General features: G+C 45.7%; 1 protein-coding gene across 4 annotated transcripts in view; it reads left to right on the forward strand.

Annotated features, from left to right (window-relative positions):
* Positions 1-13,197: 13,197 nt before the first annotated feature.
* SMARCA1 (SNF2 related chromatin remodeling ATPase 1) overlaps positions 13,198-24,579 on the forward strand; it is a 76,138-nt gene continuing 64,756 nt past the window's right edge. For 2 of the 4 annotated variants that reach the window (XR_012160976.1, XR_012160975.1), the window contains exons 1-2: positions 13,981-14,194; positions 23,736-23,822. Coding sequence is in view for 2 of the 4 variants with exons in the window: in XM_073361262.1 (XP_073217363.1) it covers positions 14,114-14,194; positions 23,736-23,822 (168 nt within the window). In the remaining 2 variants the exon portion in view is untranslated. Of the gene's footprint in view, positions 13,320-13,980; positions 14,195-23,735; positions 23,823-24,579 lie in introns of those variants that run through there. The other 2 variants (XM_073361261.1, XM_073361262.1) reach the window with 2 other exon arrangements.

Below are 24,579 nucleotides of genomic sequence, written 5' to 3' on the forward strand. Positions count from 1 at the left end.
AGTTTTTAAGGTGCCACCGGATTCCTCGTGGTTTACATGGGGGAATGCAGGACCAGTGAAGACACAGTAACTCTGGTAGTGCTTTGCAGTGTGCCTACTCACATTGGGCTAAGCGAACCTGGCTGCTGATCATCTGGAATAGTGTTGTAGTGAAGATAGACCCTCAGAAATCATCTGCTTTTACAGAAAGCAGTGGACCATTTACATAGCAGTACTTGTTGGGGACTGCTCTAGCTCCTGTTTTGTTCCCAGATACTATCCAAAGTGTTGGTTTTGATCTATCAACCTACTTACGGTTTAGGGCCTGTGTACTATATTTATAAGCCTCCTCATGGTTTAACTCCAGAGCGAGAGCCCTGGAACCGATAGTCCCTAGTTTTGTACAGATAAGTGTTGGGCCACAGCATTCAGTGGAAGGCCTCTTGCATCTGGAATTTGCTCACCCCTTGGTCCAAAACCCAAGGGCTTGTCTTCATGTACAGCGTTATGCTATTGTAGTGCTTCAGTGGAGACACTTCTATGCTGATGGAGAGCTTCTCCCGTTGGGGTAGTTAATCCACCCCACTGAGAGGTGGTAGCTATATCAGTGGGAGAAGCTCTCTTGCTGACATAGTGCTGTCTACAGGGGAGGTATGATGGGGTGAACACCCCCATCATATGTGCCTGAAAGGGTTAATGAAAACAAAGAGGGCTAATTAACCCAACAAGCCTCGCTGAGAGGAATCAGGTGGCTAAGTAATCCCCTGACTAAGTGAGGGAGCCAGCTGAGGAGAAACAAGGTGGGCTGGGGCTATTAAGGCAGGAAGTGCCCATCAGTGATTCCCTGGGAAGATGGGGGAGGAGGGTTTGGAGCTGGTACACTCAAACAAAGGGGGGAGATAACCAAGAGTTGTAGGAAGCAGTCCAGAGAAGGAGCAGTGGGTGGGCCCGGGTTCCCTTCCTAGCCACTGAAGAAGTGGCAGCTGAGGCAGTGAATAGGAAGACTGCCTAAGAAGAAAGGACTTTGATATACCCTGGAAAGAGGGAATGCTGAGTGACCTGGTCAGAGTGCTGAGTCACGAAGAAGATGCTGCAGTTCCTGGATTCAGAGAGGGGCTGCAGAGTAGTGAGAGAGAGATGAAGTGATGGTGCTGCTTCCAGGCGTTGCCCTGATGAGCTAATCCCCAGAGTGGCCAGGAGGAGTTGCCAGACTAGCAATGAGTGGAGCACCCTGTGATGGGGGTTAGGTCAGTTAGCTGGACCAATGAAGTTGTGCTGTAGCATGTCTGGTGAAGAGGCACGCTCTCCCGTTAGCTTAATTACTCCACCCTGGTGAGAAGCAGAAGCTATGTAAGCAGGACAGCATCTCCCGCCAACATAGTGCTGGTGTGAAAGTTGCGTTGCTGGGTGGGGCGAGGAGGCTTTTTCACACCCCTGAGCGACAAATTATTTTGACTTAGGCAGTAGTGTAGACGTGCCCTGAGCGATGACTGCAGTACTAGTTCATTTGCAGTCTATTTAGGTAAGCAATCTTTTCAGCAAGCTCTGGAGCTCAGCAGTTAAAACAGAGTTGAAGTATTGCAAATCACCACCACAAAGGCAGTTATAAAAGGGTTTACTTTGATATTAAGAAATGGACGTCATTCTTAGCATGAAACTGGGAGTTTTATATTTAGGACCAAGTAAATAGATTATAGTATGACACTGCTATCTAGTGGCAATTGAAAGAAATACTACACAGTGGTGGACTTTAGCTAATATCGCAATGTGATAGAAAACTATGATGACCTAATCTGTTTCTGGTGATACATGTTAGCAAGCTGATGAAGGCCAATATGTCTGCACTTGGGAAGTTAAAACCACTTATTTTTGGTGCCTGTTTGAGGAAGGAGTTGAGCATCCACAGCTCTTGGACTTCTAAGGATGCTGCAGATGCTTAGCAATGCCTCAAATCAGAACTGTTTTGGGTGTCTAAAGTGGAGTTAGGTGCCTAATTTGGGGGTCCAAAGTTTGAAAATGTTGGCCCTAATGTACGGTTTTGCCAAATATTTTTTTGCAGTATATACTATGTATGAGCAGAGTTAATGCATGGATTAAGATAGGATATGTGTAAGCTGCTGGGGAGTGGACAGCCTATCTAATGGGTGGAGCAGGACCTTGCCTAGTAGTTATGGGGCCAATTCAATGTAGTGGTAGGCATAGATCCAGGAGTCAGGGACTGAGCTGAGGGTAAAGCCAGAGTCATCATGGAGGAGCCTGTAGTGGAATGCTAATCTGTATTATACTATTCAGCCACGTGGTGGCACTGTGCATAAGAAGTACATGACCGAGCCAAGCGAAAGATCAGAACCGGAGACAGGACTGGGAACACCACCCCAAAGGGTAAGTCAGAGTCAGGGTCAAGGAGCCAAGCCAATCATCAGAATCAGGAGCCGGGCAGGGTGCAAAGACTAGACTGGAGTAGACAGGAGTCAAGGCTGGAATGGAACTGGAAGCAGGCTGGAGCAAGAGGCTGGAAGCAGGATCAGGGCAAGCATAGCTGCAGGCATGGTATGCACTGGGGAGCCACTGTGCTGCTGTGGGTGCAAGGCTCAAGTAGTAGACTGCTGGCCCCTTTGCCCAATCAGGAGGCACAGCCATTTGGAGAAGGCACACTGGGCCCAGCTGAGCTTGCTGGGTTGCTTAGCAATGAGGCTGGGAGCTAGCTGTGCTCCTGACAATACAGACTACTGTTCATGCTCAATCAGAAATTCATTTTGTGGCACTGGGCTTCTTACCAGAGCACTGCTCCAGAGCCTTACTGGTGGAAGGGCCCCCTCAAATGTCATATCTGCTTCTGAGTAGTAGAGGTTTGGTACAGGCCTCTGCGGGGCTAACTCAGGTTAGCCCATAGAAAGAACACAGGGTTCCCTGCTGCCTCTAGAGTCCATGAGGAGGCACAGAACAGGGATACTGGCTTCTACAGAGCTAGCTCAATCAGTCCCACAGAGAATAGAGAACTCTTCACAGGCCCCATGCGTCTAGTCTTTCTCTCCCTCATTTAGAGGGGAATCTGATCTGGGGCTGAACCTGGTGTTAGCAGCCTGCAGAGAGTGCATCTTTGTGAGTTGGTGGTATCAGGTGGGAATGGGTTCAGAGGTGGGATGTTTCTGATGGGGAACTGTCAGGGGTAAGAAGTGAAAGGATTCTCAGCTTGGGGGCAGGGATACAGGGGTGTTTGAAAGGGTAGGTATTAGACAGGTAAAGGTAGGGAGATGAGGTTGCTTGGGGTGGTGGTAGTGGTTCTGAGCTGGGATAGGAATAGATGGGGCTGAGTGTGTGTGTGTGTGAGAGAATGGTACTGACAGAGTTAGATTGGATGGGGAGAGGGTGGGACTCAGTACAGGAATAACAGAGGGACAATGACCATTTTCCTTTATTATAAAGTGTTCATTTAAAATCACCTCTTTGTTTCCACTTCCTGACTAGTCTTCCTTTTCCCCCAACCCCAGGAAAATGCTTCCCTCTGACAAAACCCAACTAGAATTCCAGTTTTTACACTTAAAGTATGATCAGCCTGCAGGGAGCAAATCTTTCCAGTTGCAGCTCCACCACTTAGTTTGGGCATCAGCTGCCACTGGGTGAATGGGAAGGTGTGTATGGCATTTTTACATGTTCTGTGTGTGTGAGATAAAATCTTCCTACTGTATTTTCCATTGCATGCACCCAATGAAGTGGGGTTTAGCCCACGAAAGCTTATGCTCAAATAAATTTGTTAGTCTCTAAGGTGCCACAAGTAGTACTCATTCTTTTCACCAGAAGCAGTTTCTTGGAGTCCTCCCTTTTTCCCATCACATCCATCCACTCACAATCCTAGCTATCAGCATTGTGATTCCATGCGTCTGATGTACTTAGATCTCAGTACAGCCTCTCTCTACCAGTTAGGAGTACTTCCAAAGCAGGGAAGAACAGAATAAAGAGAATGGACAGCATACTCCAGCAGTGTTGCTTGGAGAAAAGGATTGTAAGATTAGATGAGAGGACGTTATATTTTCTGTAGGCAATCTTCACTTGTATGTTTGAAATCTGTCAGATGTCCCTTCTTGCAGTATATTAGGCTCAGAGTGCTAAGGTATCTCCTACTTCCTGTAATGGCTATCTGGTCCTCCTTTTGCACATTTATCTTCCCCTGTTAGACGTGATATATGTGCAGTGCCCTCCTTAGGATTTATGGGGCCCCACGCAGTATTATTAAACTGGTGCCCCTATGCCCAACAGCAGCCTGGGCTCACAGCCCAGGGGGAGGGGTGGGAGGGACGAGGCAGCAAAGGATACCGAGATGCCTGGCCTGCCTCATGGTGGCGGACAGAGAGCCCTGTACCCTCTCCCTCATGCAGAATGTGTGGCACCGATGCATTCAGCTCTGTGAATACAGCCCCTGCTTAAGACACTGCAGTGCGCACTGGGTGTGTGGGAGCCGACCCACTCTTACCTGCTGTCATGGGCGGTGGGTGAAGCTGCCGCTTGGGGAGGCTAGCTTCCCAGTCCACCTCTTCTGCCTGTGACCCCACTCATACTCCACTCCTGCCCCATATTCCACCCCAGGCCCTGCCCCACTCCACCCAGGCCCTGCCCACTGTCTCCCTCCTCTCTTCCTTGCTCACTCCCTTCCAGCCAAATCCATGAACCCAAATTAAATTTGAAAAAAATACTCTCCTTCAATTTCTTTCTAAAGAAAATGGGCATGTTTTCCATTGCATGCCAGATGGTGAAGACTGGACATGCAGAAGGTACCTAATTAAAAGCACTAAACTTGGGAATAAAAAAATCAGTCACAGGTTTTTTGATATGCCCTGAAGTTTGTCAGATTTATTTGCAAAAACTTTGTAATAAGGGTGAGTCAGCTGTCTTCCTGAATAAAACATCAAATATTATGGAATACATGATGCAGCTCTTCTGTTTAACATTTTCTTAATCAGTATTTTAAGCTGATTTTATATTTTAAATGTACTCTGAAGCCTTCATAAAGTAATAATTCCAGATTACTACATATTTAACTCTCTGAAACAAAGACATTATTTTAAATTAATCAGTCACAGAGGTTTAGTGTGTTCATAACAATGTTCATTACTTTTAGAAAAAGGGAACACTAATTTACTTTGTGAGATCTCCATAACAATAGACATGTTTATGAAATTTCACCAACTTTAAAAAATGTTTCCAAAGATTTTAGGCACAACAAAAGATTTTATATCCTACTAGGTGCTGATTTTTCTGGAGGGTTCCCTTTAAAACTACTTCATCGGATAGAAGTAAAGAAAGGGAAACTCTCTATCCGGCTATCTGGAAGGAAAGGGGTGTTGTTCCTTTAAGAGATCTCTTAAAGCGGGTGGGTGGGTGTGTGAAGGGAGAAAGGGATGGACAGAAAGGACAGGAAGACTTTGGAAGCAAGTTTTTTTTGTTTTTTTTAAACCTATAGTAATTAAAATTAACATGTGTATTTTAGATAAGGGTGGTCTTTTGAAGGATTTATTTTAAAAACTGTATGTCTGAAGATCCAAGCCTTTAAGGCTGAAGAGGATTGTGCCTCTAAAAATCTATGCAAGGATTTTTTAGAGATGTGATTTTATTATAATCACCAACTCACTAATGACATATTTTAAACTAAGGCCCTGTAGACTAACATGTTCTGAGTAAATATTACAGTAATGTGTAACTATTTTTGTCAGTAAATTCAGAAACTGACAGTATATACTTGGGGGTTGGCAAATGCTTGTTAAATGGCTTCATTGCCACTTGAATGGCTCTTTAACAGTTTCAATGTTGTGCTAATAGGTCTGGTGGGCTGGAAGGGCTTTTTCACATTTAAGTTACTAGATTCCCTCCAGAGTAAGAGCACCGGGCTGCAGCAGCCAGCTGTGGTGGGAGCCTGCAGGAAGGGACAGAACAGGGATAGGAAAAGCCGGAAGGGTGGACACTAAGACCCAGTGGTGCCCCACGCAGCCTTGTATGCTGCCTATGCCTAAGGATGGCCCTGTATATGTGGCCTCCATCTGCTGACCTGACCTGAGATCCAAGGAGGTATGCTGCCTGCATCTGAGATGCCACAGAAAGGTTGCTGAGGCTCATCTATCCCTCTGACCACTACCCCACGGTGCTCAATCATGTTGGTATTCAGGATGCTGTCGGGTATTACCCTGAGCAGAGCTGTAGTGACCACAGGGCACTAGGAGCAAGGGTGAAGGAGTTGGGGGCATGGGCAGTGTTCTCATCCATCCTGTTTTGAGGGTAGGGGCTCAGGTAGGAACAGACACGTCCTAGAGGTAAAGGAGAGCTTTGGCTTCCTTAACTATGAGATGAAGGAGGACTGCTGGGAAGAGATGGGGTCCACCTGACCAAGAAGGGGAACAGCATCTTGGGACAAAAAGAAAAGGAATACTTGTGGCACCTTAGAGACTAACCAATTTATTTGAGCATAAGCTTTCGTGAGCTACAGCTCACTTCATTGGATGCATACTGTGGAAAATACAGAAGATGTTTGTTTTTATACACACAAACCATGAAAAAATGGGTGTTTATCACTACAAAAGGTTTTCTCTTCCCCCCCACCCCACTCTCCTGCTGGTAATAGCTTATCTAAAGTGATCACTTTCCTTACAATGTGTGTGATAATCAAGGTGGGCCATTTCCAGCACAAATCCAGGGTTTAACAAGAACGTCTGAGGAGGGGTGGGAGGTAGGAAAAAACAAGGGGAAATAGGTTGCCTGGCATAATGACTTAGCCACTCCCAGTCTCTATTCAAGCCTAAGTTAATTGTATCCAATTTGCAAATGAATTCCAATTCAGCAATCTCTCGCTGGAGTCTGGTTTTGAAGTTTTTCTGTTGTAATATCGCAACTTTCATGTCTGTAATTGTGTGACCAGAGAGACTGAAGTGTTCTCCAACTGGTTTTTGAATGTTATAATTCTTGACATCTGATTTGTGTCCATTTATTCTTTTACGTAGAGACTGTCCAGTTTGACCAATGTAAATGGCAGAGGGGCATTGCTGGCACATGATGGCATATATCACATTGGTAGATGTGCAGGTGAACGAGCATCTGATAGTGTGGCTGTTGTTATTAGGCCCTGTGATGGTGTCCCCTGAATAGATATGTGGGCACAGTTGGCAACGGGCTTTGTTGCAAGGATAGGTTCCTGGGTTAGTGGTTCTGTTGTGTGGTATGTGGTTGCTGGTGAGTATTCGCTTCAGGTTGGGGGGCTGTCTGTAGGCAAGATTTGTGAGAGTGTTGGATCATCCTTCAGGATAGGTTGTAGATCCTTAATAATGCGTTGGTGGGGTTTTAGTTGGGGGCTGGTCACGCGATTACAGACATGAAAGTTGCGATATTACAACAGAAAAACTTCAAAACCAGACTCCAGCGAGAGACTGCTGAATTGGAATTAATTTGCAAATTGGATACAATTAACTTAGGCTTGAATAGAGACTGGGAGTGGCTAAGTCATTATGCAAGGTAACCTATTTCCCCTTGTTTTTTCATCCCCCCCCCCTCCGTTATTCAGGCGTTCTTGTTAAACCCTGGATTTGTGCTGGAAATGGCCCACCTTGATTATCATACACATTGTAAGGAGAGTGATCACTTTAGATAAGCTATTACCAGCAGGAGAGTGGGGTGGGGGGAGAGAAAACCTTTTGTAGTGATAAACACCCATTTTTTCATGGTTTGTGTGTATAAAAACATCTGTATTTTCCACAGTATGCATCCGATGAAGTGAGCTGTAGCTCACGAAAGCTTACGCTCAAATAAATTGGTTAGTCTCTAAGGTGCCACAAGTACTCCTTTTCTTTTTGCGAATACAGACTAACACGGCTGTTACTCTGATACCGGTGATGGATCTCCTTCAAAGTCATCCTAATTACCTTTTGTTCCCGGAGGAACAAAGAGGACATGAAATTGTATAAAATATCCTTGGGTCCTGATTCTGTCATCTCAGATCTGCTTGAGACTTCACACAGGGGAAGCTTAGGCCATAAGGATTGAGATCCCAGTCCTAAACTGGAACACCCTGCAATGACCATTGGACTATAACCTATGAACTATTTCTGAAAACTCTTTGCAACTCTCTATGAATCTGAATCTTAAGAATTTAACTCACGTCTGCAGGTATATTGATCTTTTAACCATACTCTTTTGTTTTTTAATAAATTTTAGTTTAGTTAATAAGAATTGGCTGTAGGGTGTATTTGGGTAAGATCCGGAATATTCAATAACTTGGGGAATGTGTCCGATCCTTTGGGATTGGTATAACCTTTTCTTTTATATGATGAAATAAGATTTTCAGAAATCATCATATTTGACTTAGGTATCTGGATGTCGGCCTGAGGCTGGATCACTTTAAGGAACCTGTGTTAGGACTTCTTTATTACCTTCCTGGTTACTCAGAAGCTGTTTTATGCTGGCATGGTAAATCTAAGTATTGGAATATCCACCAGCTTTATGGGGATTGTCTGCCCCATTCTTTGCAGTTCACCCTAACTGAGTGACCACAACTGACCCACACTAGGACCCCGGTCACAGATTACGGTAGACCACCAAATTAGGTGGAAGAGTTGGATAGGTATTTCTAAACTAATAACAGAAATATCCAAAACACAAGATCTAGTTGCAGTAGGGGACCCTAACTACCCAGACATCTGTTGAAAAAGTAATACAGCAAAACACAATCTCCAATAAGTTCTTTGAATGTTTTGGAGACAACTTCTTATTTCAGAAGGTGGCGGAAGTAATCAGGGGACAGCTATTTTAGACTTGATTCTGACTAATGGAAGAATTGATTGTGAATCTGAAGGTTGAGGGTAATGTGGGTAAAAGTGACCTGGAAATGATGATTTAATGATTCTAAGGAAAGGAAGGAATGAGAGCAGCAGAATAAAGATAATGGACTTTAAAAAAGCGGACTTAACAAACTTTGAGAACTGGGAGGTAAAGTCCCACGGGAAGAAAATTTAAAGAAAAAAAGGAGTTAAGGAATCAATACTAAAGGCACAACTGCAAGCTATCCCAATGCAAAGGAAAGATAGGGAGAATAGTAAGACACTAATCTGGCTCCATTAGGAGCTCTTTAATGACCTGAAAATCATAAAAGGAATCCTACAAAAAGGGGACAAATTGCTAAAGATGAGCACAAAAGGGCATGTAGGAACAAGGCTATAAAAGGCAGTAAGAAGAGGGTCTATAAATACGTTAGGAGCAAGAGAAAGATGGAGGAAAGTATGGTCCTCTACTAAGTGGGGAAGGAGAGCTAATAATGGATGACATCAAGAAGGTTGAGGTGTTAATGCATATTGCTTCAGTCCTCATTTAAAAGGTTAATTGTGACCAGATACTCAGCACAATTAATATACAAAGGTAAAGGAACACAAGCCATAATAGAGAAAGAACACTTAAAGAATAGTTAGATGTATTCAAGTCAGCAGGGCTGGATGAAGTTCATCCAAGGGTACTTAAGAAACTAGTTGGAGCAATCTTGGAACTGTTCGCAATTATCTTTGAGTACATTAGGTCCCAGAGGACTGAAGAAGGGTAAACATAGTACCTGTCTATAAAAAGGGAAACAAAGAGGGCCTGGGGATTTATAGACCAGTCAGCCTAACTTCGATACCTGGAAAGATACTGGAATAAATTATTAAACAATAAATTTGTAAGCACCTAGAGGATAGTAGGGTAATAAGTAATAATGCACATGGATTTGTCAAGAACAAATCCTGCAAAACCAACCTAATTTCCTTCTTTAATCATGTTATTGGCCTAGTGGATGGGAAGAAGCTGTAGTTGTGATATATCTTCAGTTTAGTATGACATTTGGCACATTTCAGAGTAGCAGCCTTGTTAATCTGTATCCGTAAAAAGAAAAGGAGTACTTGTGGCACCTTAGAGACTAACAAATTTATAAGAGCATAAGCTTTCGTGAGCTACAGCTCACTTCATCGGATGCACGCAGTGGAAAATATAGTGGGGAGATCTTATATGCACAGAGAACATGAAACAATGGGTGTCACCATACAGACTGTAACAAGAGTGATCAGGAAAGGTGACAGGTTTCAGAGTAACAGCCGTGTTAGTCTATATTCGCAAAAAGAAAAGGAGTACTTGTGGCACCTTAGAGACTAACCAATTTATTTGAGCATGAGCTTTCGTGAGCTACAGCTCCATGAAAGCTCATGCTCAAATAAATTGGTTAGTCTCTAAGGTGCCACAAGTACTCCTTTTCTTTCAGGAAAGGTGAGCTATTAGCAGCGGGGGGGGGACCTTTTGTAGTGATGATCAAGGTGGCCCATTTCCAGCATTTTACAAGAACAGTAGGAGGGGAAATAAACAAGGGGAAATAATTTTACTTTGTGTAATGACCCATCCATTCCCAGTCTTTATTCAAGCCTAAGTTAATTGTATCCAGTTTGCAAATTAATTCCAATTCAGCAGTCTCTCCTTGAAGTCTGTTTTTGAAGTTTTTTAGTTGAAGAATTGCCACTTTTAGGTCTGTAATCATGTGACCAGAGAGATTGAAGTGTTCTCCGACTGGTTTTTGAATGTTCTAATTCTTGACGTCTGATTTGTGTCCATTTATTCTTTTACATAGAGACTGTCCAGTTTGACCAATGTACATGGCAGAGGGGCATTGCTGGCACATGATGGCATATATCACATTGGTAGATGTGCAGGTGAACAAACCTCTGATAGTGTGGCTGATGTGATTAGACCCTATGATTATCCCCTGAATAGATGTGTGGACACAGGGGGCTGGACTACATGACATCTCAAGGTCTCCTCCATTCCTACATTTTTAAGATTCTCCGATTAACTTATCTGCACAAGATCATTGTGAGATTAGGTGGCATTATTATCCTCATTTTACAGATGGGGAATTGAGCCACAGAGAGATGAACATTTTAAAAAGAAAAACATGAATGATAATGGGGAACTGTTTAAGAACACTTCACTGGATGCCTAAAAAGCCACAATTTCACAATTGAGAGAGACGGCTACACCGGTTAATAAGTTGACTCAGAGGGGAAGTGAAAGCAACTAATAAAAGACAGACAGGCACACACACAAAATAAATGGAAAAAAGAGGTATTTGATTGCTGTGAGTATAAATTAGAAACTAGGAATTGTAGAAAATTGAAACAAAAGTACACAAGGAGAAATCTGTGGCCAGCAGAATTAAGGACAAGAAAGAATTTTTAAGTATATCAGTAACAAAGGGAATCCTGACTATGGTATTGCCCCACTGTTAGAAGGTATCTGAAATGGTAAAATTTCAATAATAGGACAAAAGTGTTCTATAAATATTTCTGTTCTTTTTGGGGAAAAAGCCAGAAGATGTATTTATATCTGATGAAGTAACTTCCATTACAAGAGTCACTCAGGGGGATGTTAAACATCAGCTATTAAAGGGAGATATTTTAAAATTAGCAGGAAAGGATAACTTGTATTCAAGAATTTTAAAAGAGCTCTCTGGACCATTAATGCTTATTATCAGTAAGTCTTAGAACACTGTGGAAGTTCCAGAGGACTGGAAGAAAATTAATGTTGTGTGACTATTTAAAAAAGAAAAGGAGGACTTGTGGCACCTTAGAGACTAACCAATTTATTTGAGCATAAGCTTTCGTGAGCTACAGCACACTTCATCGGATGAAGCTGTAGCTCACGAAAGCTTATGCTTATGCTCAAATTGGTTAGTCTCTAAGGTGCCACAAGTACTCCTTTTCTTTATGCCTTATCAAGAGAGACTCAGGATTTGTTTATCAAAGGGAAGGGATGACTTGATCACAGTCCAGAAATACCTACATGGGGAAATTTGGTAATAGACGGCTCTTCAGTATTGCTGTTAAAGGTGTAACAAGATATACTCTATTTCAGACAAGAATCAATTTAGGTAAGTCCAATGGCTTATGTTACACAGTTGGTGATCACAATGGTCCTATCTGGCCCTTTAATTTACAAATAAGGCCAAAATTATCAAAAGTGTCTACTAATTTGGGGGGCCCAACTTCAGACATGTATGGCACAATTTTTTAGAATACTTAGCATTTTTATTGCATTTTCTATATTAAAAATACAGCTCCAATCAATTTCAGTTGTGGCTGTAAGCACTCAGCACTTCCACATATCTGGCTCCAGGTGTCTTCCACTGGGCACCCAGAAAGTGAGCACAGGTAACTGCTGACCAACTGTGAACATTCTGGTTTAGGTAACTTCCCCAGCATCACATACTCTGTGGCAGAGACAAGATGAGAATGCAGGGTCTCATCCAACTGCCTCAACCATAATACCATCCTTTTTCCTTCCAGAAACCCTTGTGTTATTCACTACAACCTTCCAGCTTCTGTAACAGGTAAGGTAGGAGTCTTACAGATAACAGGTTTCAGTGGTAGCCATTTAGTCTGTATCAGCAAAAAAAAAAAAAAAAAGTCCTTGTGGCACCTTAGAGACTGACACATTTATGCTCAAATAAATTTGTTAGTCTCTAAGGTGCCACAAGGACTCTTTTTTTTTTTTTAAACAGATAGCCTCTTTCACTATAGAGCCGCAGTTAATTCCTTGAGCACTATTTATTCTGTGCGCTTAAGAAGGCTGGGATCCTATGGAAAAATAGGTTTCAGAGTAACAGCCGTGTTAGTCTGTATTCGCAAAAAGAAAAGGAGTACTTGTGGCACCTTAGAGACTAACCCATTTATTTGAGCATAAGCTAAGTGAGCTGTAGCTCACGAAAGGTTATGCTCAAATAAATTGGTTAGTCTCTAAGGTGCCACAAGTACTCCTTTTCTTTATGGAAAAATAATATGTGATCATTTAATAACGAAAGGCTGTATCCTAATGCATATCCAAAAGAGCTGTATTAAGGTTGCATAGGCAACCTTAAATCTAGCAGTTCCTAACTTCTCAGTGCTTAACTTTGCAGCCTTAACATTCCTTTAGTGTAGGTTTTTTAATGTTATTTCCAAAATAAATGATATACTGAAATTCTAGGGTGTGGAACAAACACTCAACGTGGGTTAGCAACAGGGTTCAGTTCTTCAGATCTCTCCCACTTGAGCTAACGGAGTAACGGGGAACAGATCAGGCCCTACAAGGGGAGGAGAGATCCACTTTGCCAGATCTATGCTAATTAGGGTGACCAGAGGAAACGGACAAAAGAGCGGGACGCCAGGGGGAAGCAAAGAAAGGAAAAGCGGCCAAAGCCGCAGCATGGGGGCAAAGCGCGTCCTGACCGTGCATCGCCCGGGAGGCGGGACAAAGAACTGAAAAGCGGGACAGTCCTGATTTGACCGAGACGCCTGGTCACCCTCACGCGCCTGGCAAGTGAAGGGAGAGACAGAGGCGCCCCGCTTCTCTTTCAGGTTCGGCAGGGCAACGTGCTCGGAGGGCTACAGGCCCTTCGGCCCCGACGCCGGCCCCGCCCCGCTTCCCGCAGCAGGCGGCTCCGCGGGCGCGCTGCCAGGCGGGAGCCGGCTCGGGTCACGCGGCGGGGACGGGCGGCCCGCACGCCACGCCCAGCTGAGGTGAGAGGGGAGGGCGCATGCGCGGGGCGAGGTCGCGGCGGAGCGTTACCGCTGGCCCCACACTGGGTGACTCACCAGGAGGCGGCCCACCCCAGACCGCCCCCCCGCGCCCGGTCTGAAAGGCCGCCCCGGCTCGAGCGTGTCGTCAAAGCTGGGGCGAAGTTGTTCTTTGGCTGGGACCCAACAGCTCCCCCCCGCCCGCTCCTTTCCAGAAAGGCCAGGGCGGGCGAGCGGGACCTGCTCCTCCCGCTGCCCAGGCCCGGGCTCGGTTCTGCCCCGTTCTCCGCCGGCTTTTGCCCCTCGTGCTCCTCCCGCCTTCGCTGTATTTCGACCCTTCTGCTCCCGTTCGCTCCCCGCCGCAGGTGAGGGCAGCGGGTTGAGAGAGCGTCACGATGCCCGCTGAGCGCGGCCGCGCATGCGCAGTAGGAGCCGATTAGCCGGATTCCCTTTCCCGGGCTCTGCGCCGCTCTCGCGGAGCCGCTACCTCGGAAATCTCGCGAGCTCGGCTGGGAGCGGGAGAAGGGGGCGGGGCCGTGCGGTGTTTTGGGGGTGGCGGGCCCCCCCCCACCCCGAGCCGGTTCCGACGCAAGATGGACCCCGGCCCCGCCAGCTCGGACGGCGAGGAGCCCTCCACCTCCGCTGCCTCCTCGCGGGAGCCGGGCGCCGAGGAGGTACCGCCGGGGGCGCGGGCGTCAGAGTCCTCGGGGAGGGGGCGCCGGAGCCGGAGCCCTGCTCCGCTGCCAGCCCCACCCCATGCCGGTACCCGGCCCGGCTGCTACAGCCCCCTGTCCCGCCCGGCTACAGTCCCCAGCCCTGTCTGCGCCCGGCCCCTCTCTCCCCCCACCCGCCCGGCGACAGACCCCTTGGGCCCCCTCTGCCCACCCCAGCCTCCCTGTAACCCGAGTCCATCTCCAGATCTAGCTGCCTTCCCCCGCCCGTGCCCGGCGCCGGCCGTGCCCAAGCCCATCCGCATCCCTCAGCCCCATCCAGAGATCCCCTACCCGTCTGCACACCTCCTTCCCGGTACTGCCTGTCCCCAGCCCATCTACACACCTGCCTGTCCATACCCCAGCCCATTTACATCCCTCAGCCCCATCCAGAGGTCCCCCACCCGTCTGCACTCCTCCTTCCCTGTACTGCCTGTCCCAGCCCCTCTACACACCAGCCTGTCCGTACCCCCCTGTGCCTCCAGCCCTGGCCATGCCTCAGCCCATCTGCATCCCTCAGCCCCATCCAGAGATCCCCCACTCGTCTGCACTCCTCCTTCCCGGTACTGCCTGTCCCAGCCCCTCTACACACCAGCCTGTCCGTACCCCCCTGTGCCTCCAGCCCTGGCCGTGCTCCAGCCCATCTGCATCCCTCAGCCCCATCCAGAGATCCCCCATCCGTCTGCACTCCTCCTTCCCTGTACTGCCTGTCCCAGCCCCTCTACACACCAGCCTGTCCGTACCCCCCTGTGCCTCCAGCCCTGGCCATGCCCCAGCCCATCTGCATCCCTCAGCCCCATCCAGAGATCCCCTACCCGTCTGCACACCTCCTTCCCGGTACTGCCTGTCCCCAGCCCATCTACACACCTGCCTGTCCATACCCCAGCCCATTTACATCCCTCAGCCCCATCCAGAGGTCCCCCACCCGTCTGCACTCCTCCTTCCCAGTACTGCCTGTCCCAGCCCATCTACACACCGGCCTGTCCGTACCCCCAGCCCTGGCCGTGCTCCAGCCCATCTGCATCCCTCAGCCCCATCCAGAGATCCCCCACCCATCTGCACTCCTCCTTCCCGGTACTGCCTGTCCCAGCCCATCTACACACCAGCCTGTCCGTACCCCCCTGTGCCTCCAGCCCTGGCCATGCCCCAGCCCATCTGCATCCCTCAGCCCCATCCAGAGATCCCCCACCCGTCTGCACTCCTCCTTCCCGGTACTGCCTGTCCCAGCCCATCTACACACCAGCCTGTCCGTACCCCCCTGTGCCTCCAGCCCTGGCCGTGCTCCAGCCCATCTGCATCCCTCAGCCCCATCCAGAGATCCCCCACCTGTCTGCACTCCTCCTTCCCAGTACTGTCTGTCTCCAGCTCATCTACACACCGGCCTGTCCGTACCCTCAGCCCTGTCCGTACCCCAGCCCATCTGCATCCCTCAGCCCCATCCAGAGATCCCCCACCTGTCTGCACTCCTCCTTCCCAGTACTGCCTGTCCCAGCCCATCTACACACCAGCCTGTCCATACCCCCCTGTGCCCCCAGCCCCGCCCCAGCCCATCTGCATCCCTCAGCCCCATCCAAATATACCCCACCCGTCTGCACTCCTTCTCCCCGGTATTGCCTGTCTCCAGCCCATCTACCACCTGGCAGCCCCATCTACACACCAATCTGTCCGTTCCCCCCCACCCTCTCTGCCAGCAGCCCTGGCTGTGCCCCCAGCGTGTCTCCATCCTCAGCTCCATCCAGATATCCCCACCACCCATCTACCCACCTCCCCAATACTGCCAGCCCTATCGACTCCCTGTTCACAGCCCATCTATAACCTGGCAGCTGCATCTACACCCCAGCCTGTCTATACTCCACTGTACTACCAGCCCTGGTTGTACCCCTAGTCTATCTGCACCCACTGTACCTTCAGCCCTATCCATAACCCACGCCCTACAGCCCACCCATACTTCCAGCCTATTTGCTCACTCTGCCACCCACCTCTGTACCCTCCTACCCAACCCATCTGTTACCCCTGCACACAGCCCGTCAGTCCCTTCTGTCTCCCCCTGTGCACAGTCCGTCCATGCACCCTTACAGCCCCTCTCTGTCAGCCTTCCCCTTGGGTACTACCAGTCCCTGGGGTACTACCCTCCCTGCTTTAAAGCCAGGCGAAGAGCTGCAGTTGGGGAGGGGGCCTGTTTGGCATAACCAAAAGCTGGACATTTGGAGAGTGGGTGGGTTGTGGTTGGGAGAGTGAACTGCACCTTTGGGTTTAATTGGAGGTGCTCAATGATAGTGATACACCAAGGTGTGAGGGAGAAAGGACCTAGCTGGCCCCACCTGGTGGGGAGCAGGTTACCTGTATGCAGAGCCATTTAGCTAAGCTTGTGTAAGCAATTGGTGCTAGGGATGAGGGGAGATTTGAGCTGTTGGGATACGCTTCCCACTCCCCTTCAAAAGTGTATGATACTTCAATCCACTCTCGCTAACTGCTTAATGTATCTGGCTAGGCATAGGGGGTGGATTGCCAATGGCTAAATGCTGTTTGGAGGGGTGATAATAACAATATCTGACTGGTGGGAGTTTGTTTGCTGGTGTCATGGTACTTTCAGGTTTTTCAGTTATTTCTTCCACTCAGAGCTGCTCTCTTCTGCATGTGCAGTTTAAATTGTTTCCATGATCCAAAGCAAGATGCTCCAGAGAGCATGTGTGGCTGTCTCTCTCCTCTTCCCTTCAGTTTTCTGAAGAGATACTAAGCCAGGACTCTTGAGAGATCGTTAGGAATGTCAAAAGTGACATCTTCAGGTGTCACTGGAAAACAAGGTTTAGTCATAAGTAGGAATCCCTTCAAAAGTCTTTTAGGATTACCCCTGAAGGGCCAAATCTCTGTTCCACTGAATGGTAGCTGTTTTGATTTCATTGTGACCAGAATTTAGATCCAAATGATGAAATTTCACCTCTGGATATATTGGGTGAAAGAATTAGGCTGATGGAGAGAAGTGAAAAAACATGATGTTGTAGTATTTAGTTGTTTGTGAACTGTGCAATGTGTAGTAACATTAAGACTAAGGAACAGTAAAGGAGTTAGAAATGTGAGCAAGAATTACCTACAGGGTACAATTTGTGCTATAAGGTTTTCCATCTGTCAACTGGCAAAAAAAACCTGACATAATGTCTAGACAGAACAGGATAAGTTGACATATGCCAGTAAGTGGATTAAATATTGTATTAGCATTGTATATATGTCAGAAGGTCACACGTTTCTAACAAAAGGAAAGCTGGTTGCTGCTATTTAATAGTACTAGTTCAGCTGAAATCATGAATAGCTGAGAAATTCAAAGCTACATCTCATAGATTTCACTTTAGCAACGTGCCCCCCAGGGTCGAATTGCAATTCAGATGCACAAGCGGTATTATACAATGCACAGGTACATGTTAGTGTCTGGAAATCCCAGGTAATCCTAGATAATGATAAACTGTGTTTTTGTAGTTTGTCATTATGCTGTTTACACCTTGTGTTACTTTAATGCTTTGTTGTAAACAGCCAGTTAAATGCTTGTATTAATTTGATACAATTTTCATTAGTTACTTGGAATAGATTTTTTTTTTCTTTACCTAGATGGATGCTCTTTACATACGTACATACAAAAGCTCAACATAGGAAAGACTAAGTAAAAAACAAAAAAAGCAGCAGTGCTTCTTACTCCCACCCATTGCGTGGCCAGACATGTGAGTGATTCAGTTTAGGATGCACCGTTGCACTTTCCCATTAGCTGGAATGCCTTCCCATAGCCTAAAGTTAGCATCTTCGCTTAATTAGTGAGCAGAGATTGTCAGAGAAAATGTTTTGGATCCCTGGGGTTACTCAAGCTATACTGTTAAAATTATTATATACTTTGATAGTCCTTCATGTTATGGGATGCTTAAACTATACAGGCTTTGACTATATTCTCTAAGGCAGTGTTTCTTAACCTGTTTACCATTGTAGCCTGCATATGCAGCTCTCTGTGTATTATGTGGGCCGCATGCACACAATATATATACTACTTGAATGGTCCCTGAGGATGGCACATGGGCCGCAGCTGTGTGCTGATTGGTTGAGAACCACTGCTCTAAGGCTAGTCTACAAGACAAAGTTTACTGCTATGCTATACAGCAAACCCTCTGTGTAGAAGGTGCTTGTATTGGGATTCTTTTTCTGCTGTAGCTTATACCAGTTCCCTGAATGAACAGCACTTGTTTGCTGATATAATTGTGTCTACATTAGGACTTCTGCTGGTATAGAACTGTTTGTGGGTTTTTTTTTAAATAAATCAAAGCTGTAATCTACATTACTGTCGCAACAAAAGTTTCTGTGAAGACCTGTAAGAATACATTCTATACTTAAGAATATAAGCTTATGTGTTTAAGTGACTGATTAGGGTATGTGCTTTTGCTTGGTGGTATAAGAGGAAGTATTTTTACTTGTATTCCAGTAAAATAGCAAAATATAAACTTGTATAACTCTTAATGTTACCCAGAGGTAAGTACAAACGTGATTCTCACCTCCACTCTCCATTGGCCTCCACAAACAAGGAGCAACGTCCTTATGAGAGGTACAGCACTCTCTGTCCCCTTTTAAGCTTCCAGGGAGGGAAAGGGTGTTGGAATGTTAGCAGGTACTTGTCCCATGAGTCTGCTTGGGTTCTCTATCTTCCATATCCGCTTCTAGAAGGCATAATGTGCTGTGCACTTGTTTCCCAAATTACACTCCTTATATGTTCTCCCCATTATTTCTTGTCTGTCACATTTGCAACAATTTGCTCTTGTTTTGAAGCCTACTTTCGCTGTTGCTCATAAGGATCCAAAGGGACAATGAAATGAGTTTGGCAAATTTCACTCTCCTAGTGGAAAAGTTATGAGAAGCAGCAGAGGCAGGTACTGGAGCCATCTGTCTTCAGATTTGGGAAGGCAATATTGCGTTAGTTTTCATTTGTGCGGTTCTCTTTTATAGCCATAAAGGCTACAAGCTATTTCGAACAAAGATCTTGAGTTCTTCAGAATTCTTCCCTTTCCAGGAGAAGTGTCCTACTCACTGCAGGTAGATAGACAAGTCACTTGTATTTCCCATTTCATGTGTTCCTAGAAGAATTGCAGGAAGCATCTGACATTTGATGCTGTCATTTTCACTTTTGTCTGTTAGAAGGAGTACTCGTCTTCTGTAACAAGAAGATTGTGTCCAATATTAGTGTTGACAGTGGTCTTCTCACCAAAGTAGAGTTGAGTAATGTTGTATTTACACTTTGTGTTTTAATAATAATAATTTCTATTTTAATTTCCTTTTCCTTAAGTGAGCTGTTACGATGTTCAACTGAGTTATCTACTGAGTTATCTTTTTCTTTCTGAGGCCCCCCCACAACATGCTATAAAAACTCCATGGGCCACCTGTGCCACAAAAACTGGTTTTCTGCATATAAAAGCCAGGGCCCACGTTTGGGGGAAGCAAGCACAGCAGTTGCTTGAGGCCCCATGCCACATGGGCTCCTGCAAAGCCACATTGCTCAGGCTGCACCTTCACCCCTGCATGGCGGGGCTCAGGGCCCTGGGCTTCCACCCCTTGTGGTGGGGCTTGGGCTTTCTACCCTGGGCCCCAGCGAATCCAGTGCTGGCCCTGCTTGGCGGCCCTCCTGAAAACATTAGGTCTTTTATGGTAGATAAGTATTTAAGGCTACTTCTCTGTAACACGTTTATCTGGGCCCTGCAGCGCAGAAGTCAAGTGTTAGTAGTTTATGAAGCAGCATTTAAACTCTTCCTTAGCCACACTCTACACATACTTATGGCATTCTGCATTCATGGGATTTTTTGTAAATTTAGTAAAACAATAATATACCCTCCTAAGTACTGTAGCTGAGATACTGAACTCAAGTATAATGAAGCAAGACAGAGCAGTCAGTCCTACGTTCATGCCCAAACTGAAAAAGACATCCTCTAGCATAAATATTATGATTCTCGGATTTGTGTCCCTAAAAACAGGTGGGCATGTTTAGCTGGCTAAGCTTTTTCAAGAGCTGAATAAATTACCAAGCTACCTCAAAAGCAAGTGAAAATGGCTCATTGAGTTCAATGTTTCATCTCTCAGATTTCAGTATTAAATTGGTTCCATTTACAAGTTTTAGGTTTTTTTAAAATGTTGGCATAGTTTTGTCTAGTTTTAGTACCTGAACCTATAAGAATGGCTATACAAGATCTGACCAGTGGTCCATCTAGCCCAGTAACCTGTCTTCCGACAGTGGCCAATGACAGGTGCTTCAGAGAAAATGAACCATCCCCTGTTGTCCACTCCCAGCTTCTGGCAAACGGAGGCTAGGGACACTAAGAGCATGGGGTTGCATCCCTGCCCATCCTGGCTAATAGCAATGGACCTATCCTCCATGAACTTATCTAGTTCTTTTTTGAGCCCTGTTACAGTTTTGGCCTTCATAACATCTCCTGGCAAAGAGTTCCACAGATTGACTGTGTGTTGTGTGAAGAAGTAGTTCCTTTTGTTTGTTTTAAAGCTGCTACCTGTTAATTTAATTGGGTGACTCCTAGTTCCTGTGTTATGTGAAGGAGTAAATAACATTTCCTTATTCACTTTCTCCACACCAGTCATGACTTTTATAGACCTCTATCATATATCCCCCTCAGTCATCACTTTTCCAAGCTGAAAAGTCCCAGTCTTTTAAATCTCTCTTCATACAGAAGCTGTTCTATACTCCGAATCATTTTTGTTGCCCTTCTCTGTACCTTTCCCAATTCCAGTACATCATCTTTTGAGATAAGGCAACCAGATATGCATTCAGTATTCAAGATGTGGGTTTACCATGGATTTATATAGAGCAGGGGTGGGCAAACTTTGTGGCCTGAGGGCCACATCTGGGTATGGAAATTGTATGGTGGGCCATGAATGCTCATGAAATTGTGGGTTAGGGTGTGGGAGGGGGCTCCGTGCTGGTAAGGGGGGGAGGCGGAGGAGGGCTCTGGCTGAGGGTGCAGGCTCTGGGGTGGGGTTGGGGATGAGGGGTTTGGGGTGCAGGAGGGTGCTCTGGGATAGGATCGAGGGGTTTGGAGGGTGAGAGTGGGATCAGGGCTGGGGCAGGGGGTTGGGATGTGGGAGGAGGTCAGGGGTGCAGGCTTTAGGTGGTGCTTACCTCAAGCAGCTTCTGGAAGCAGTGGCATGTCCCCCCTCTAGCTCCTACGTGGAGGTGTGGCCAGGCGGTTCTGCATGCTACCCCATCTGCCACCACTGCAGCTCCCATTGGCCGCGGTTCCCAGCCAATGGGAGCTGTGGGGTCAGGGCCTGGGGCGGGGGCAGCGTGCTAAGCCCCCCTCACACCCCGGCTGCCCCTATGCCTAGGAGCCGGAGCCAAGGGGAGACGTGCCACTCTTCTGGGAGCTGCACGGAAAGCCCTCGACCCTGCTCCCAGTCTGGAGCGCCGGGGGGGCAAGCCTATGGTCCTGCTCCCCCACGGGAGCTTGAGAGCTGGATTAAAAGGCCTGGTGGGCCGGAAGTGGCCCGTGGGCCGTAGTTTGCCCACCCCGATATAGAGGCATTATGATATTGTCTGTCTATTACCGATCCCTTTCCTAATGGTTTCTAACATTCTGTTAGCTTTTTTGACTGCTGCTGCACATTGAGTGGATGTTTTTCAGAGAATTGTTCACAATGAGTCCAAGATCTTTCTTGAGTGGAACAGCTAATTTAGAGCCCATCATATTGTTTGTATAGTTGGGATTATGTTTTCAAATATTCGTTACTCTGCATTTATCAACATTGAATTTCATTTGCCATTTTGTTGCCTAGTCACCCCGGTTTTGTGAGATCCCTTTGTAACTCTTTGCAGACAGCTTTGGACTTAACTATAGTGATTAGTTTTGTATCCTCTAGAAATTTTGCCCCCTCACTGTTTATCCCTTTTTCCAGATCATTTAAGAATAAGTTGAACAGCACTGGTCCCAGTACAGTTTCTTGGAGGACATCATTGTTTACCTTTTTCCTTTCTGAAAACTGACCATTTAGTCCTATCCTTTGTTTCCTATGTTTTAACCAGTTACCAATCCATGAAAGGACCTTTCCTCTTACCCCTTGACAGCTTACTTTGCTTAAGAGCCTTTGGTAAGGGACCTTGTCTAAGGCTTTCTGAAAGTCCAAGCCACTGAATCACGCTTGTCCACGTGTTTTTGACCCCCCTCAAAAGCTCTAATAGATTGGTGAGGCATGATTTCCTTTTACAAAAGCTGTGTTGACTCTTCCCCAACAAATCGTGTTCATCCATGCATCTGATAATTCTGTCCTTTAGTATTTTTTCAACCAATTTGTCAGGTACTGAAGTTAGGCTTACTGGTCTGTAATTGCCGGGATCACCTTGGCAGCCTTTTTAAAAAAAAACAATAAACCTTCAGATATATTGTTTTAACATTTATATTGCAATAGTGCTTTAAGGCCAATCAGGTCAGGACTCCATTGTGCTAAGAGCTGTACAACATATGGGAAATGGGATCACTGTGTGTGGAGGACATATAGCATCAAGTATGAATATCTTAGATAACTTTTGTAAAAGCCTTTTTAAAGCAATTATTTGAAATGATGCACGCCCTTTCAAAAGCACCTTTTCTAATTTTAAGATATCAAAAAGGCTAGTACTTAAACTTTTTTTTGCAGGTGAGCCTTATGTTTCAGGAGCAAAAGACATATTTTTAAAACAATTACATTCAATTGGAAAAAACCTTCCAGATAAGAATTCTTGTATCTTTCTGAATAATAGGTTGAAAGTCCATACTAGTTTCTAAACCTGCAGTCTTTACTCAGGCAAAACTCTCATTGAAGTTAGTAGAGGTTTTGTGTATGTAAAGATTGTCCAGTATTTTTGTGAATATCTACAAATTGTGTAAAGCATGAAAATGAGCTGTTGCGATCACCATGTCTTAAACAATTTGCCCTGAATTACAGACTTTTTTCCCTTATATGGCTGAGTGTGTCCCCTGGAGGGGGATCTATGAAATTTAATCTGTTTCTTGATGTGTGTGGTGGAGAGAAGTTAAGCCTTTATCTCAGACCTTGCATTGTTCTTTTGGGTGGGTAGGGGAGGAGATCAGGATCCAGCTGCCAAAAATGTAAATAGTTAGGAATTTTATATTTAGGAACAGGCTGACAATTTTGTAAGCCATGGCCTTTCCTATGGGTAAACAAACCTCCCACTCCCAGGATGAACTGAGGGATGATTTGTGAGGCGATACATAGGAAGTGATAAGGCTAATCTGAGGTTTTTATTTGGTCATGTTTGCCCTTCATTGGCTATTTCTTCATGGATTTCAGCTCCGATTAGGGTGAGATGGTACCTTTTCTTTCAGTGCTTATTTTCCATTTTGTTTGGTATGTGGGTGATCTGATTTTTTTTTTTAACAAAGAATTCTGATACTGTTTTTGAAGTTTGCATGCTTTTTTCAATTTGGCTTCAGTAGCTCACTGTATTGATATTAATAAATATTTAAAATTTGAATTTCAGAAAAATGATCCTCCATTTCAACTCAAACTTCCTCCCAAGGCATCTAGACCTGAAAAAGAAATTGATCCAGAATATGAAGAGAAGATGGTAAGTGTGGTTTCATAGCACAACAGATGGCTAACTTTTTGTTTTACTGAGCTAGGTAGAGACAATGGGAGGAAACAAGAAATTGCAGACAGGATGTCAGTGGGAGGGAAGGAAAATGGAATCAGAATAACAATATTAATTAAATACAATTCTTGATCTGGAAGTACATCTCTATGTGCAGGGGAATTTTCAAAGCTGAGAGATAGTGAATCATGAAACTGACTTGTTTGCCGAGGGTTGAGGTATACACTTTGAAAGCCTAAGTGGATGGGGTTTAACTTTCCACAAATCTATCCAAGATATTGCCCTCTCTGTATACTTTGTTTACCCCTATGTACGTGGACATGTATTCAGCCCTTAGGGTTTTTTGAAAGAAAGCTGGGATACATGAGATTGCAGCCAGTGTGTGTTGTGACCTAGGGAGACACATGGGCATAGTCACCCACAAGGATATGAACATCCAGAATCTAACAAGGGCAGGTGGAGGATGGACAGGACAAATGAAATGCTTGGCACACTTTTAAACTAGGTCCAGAATCTAAAATGCACATGACAAAGGGGAATTAGGTTTGGGGGAGAGAGAAAAGATATTAGTAGCATATATAATTTTTTTTTTTTGGTGTGGCCTGAGTCCATGCAAGAATTTTGTACAGATTTCAGAATGCAAAGGAAATAACTTCATAGCTCTGCATTCTTTATACACAAATTGAGAGTTTTCACTTCTTAAATGGGAGAAAAACAAGAAGCTGGTGTTTGT

Source organism: Lepidochelys kempii, chromosome 9 (genome assembly GCF_965140265.1).
Source record: "Lepidochelys kempii isolate rLepKem1 chromosome 9, rLepKem1.hap2, whole genome shotgun sequence".
Classification (NCBI taxonomy): domain Eukaryota; kingdom Metazoa; phylum Chordata; order Testudines; family Cheloniidae; genus Lepidochelys; species Lepidochelys kempii.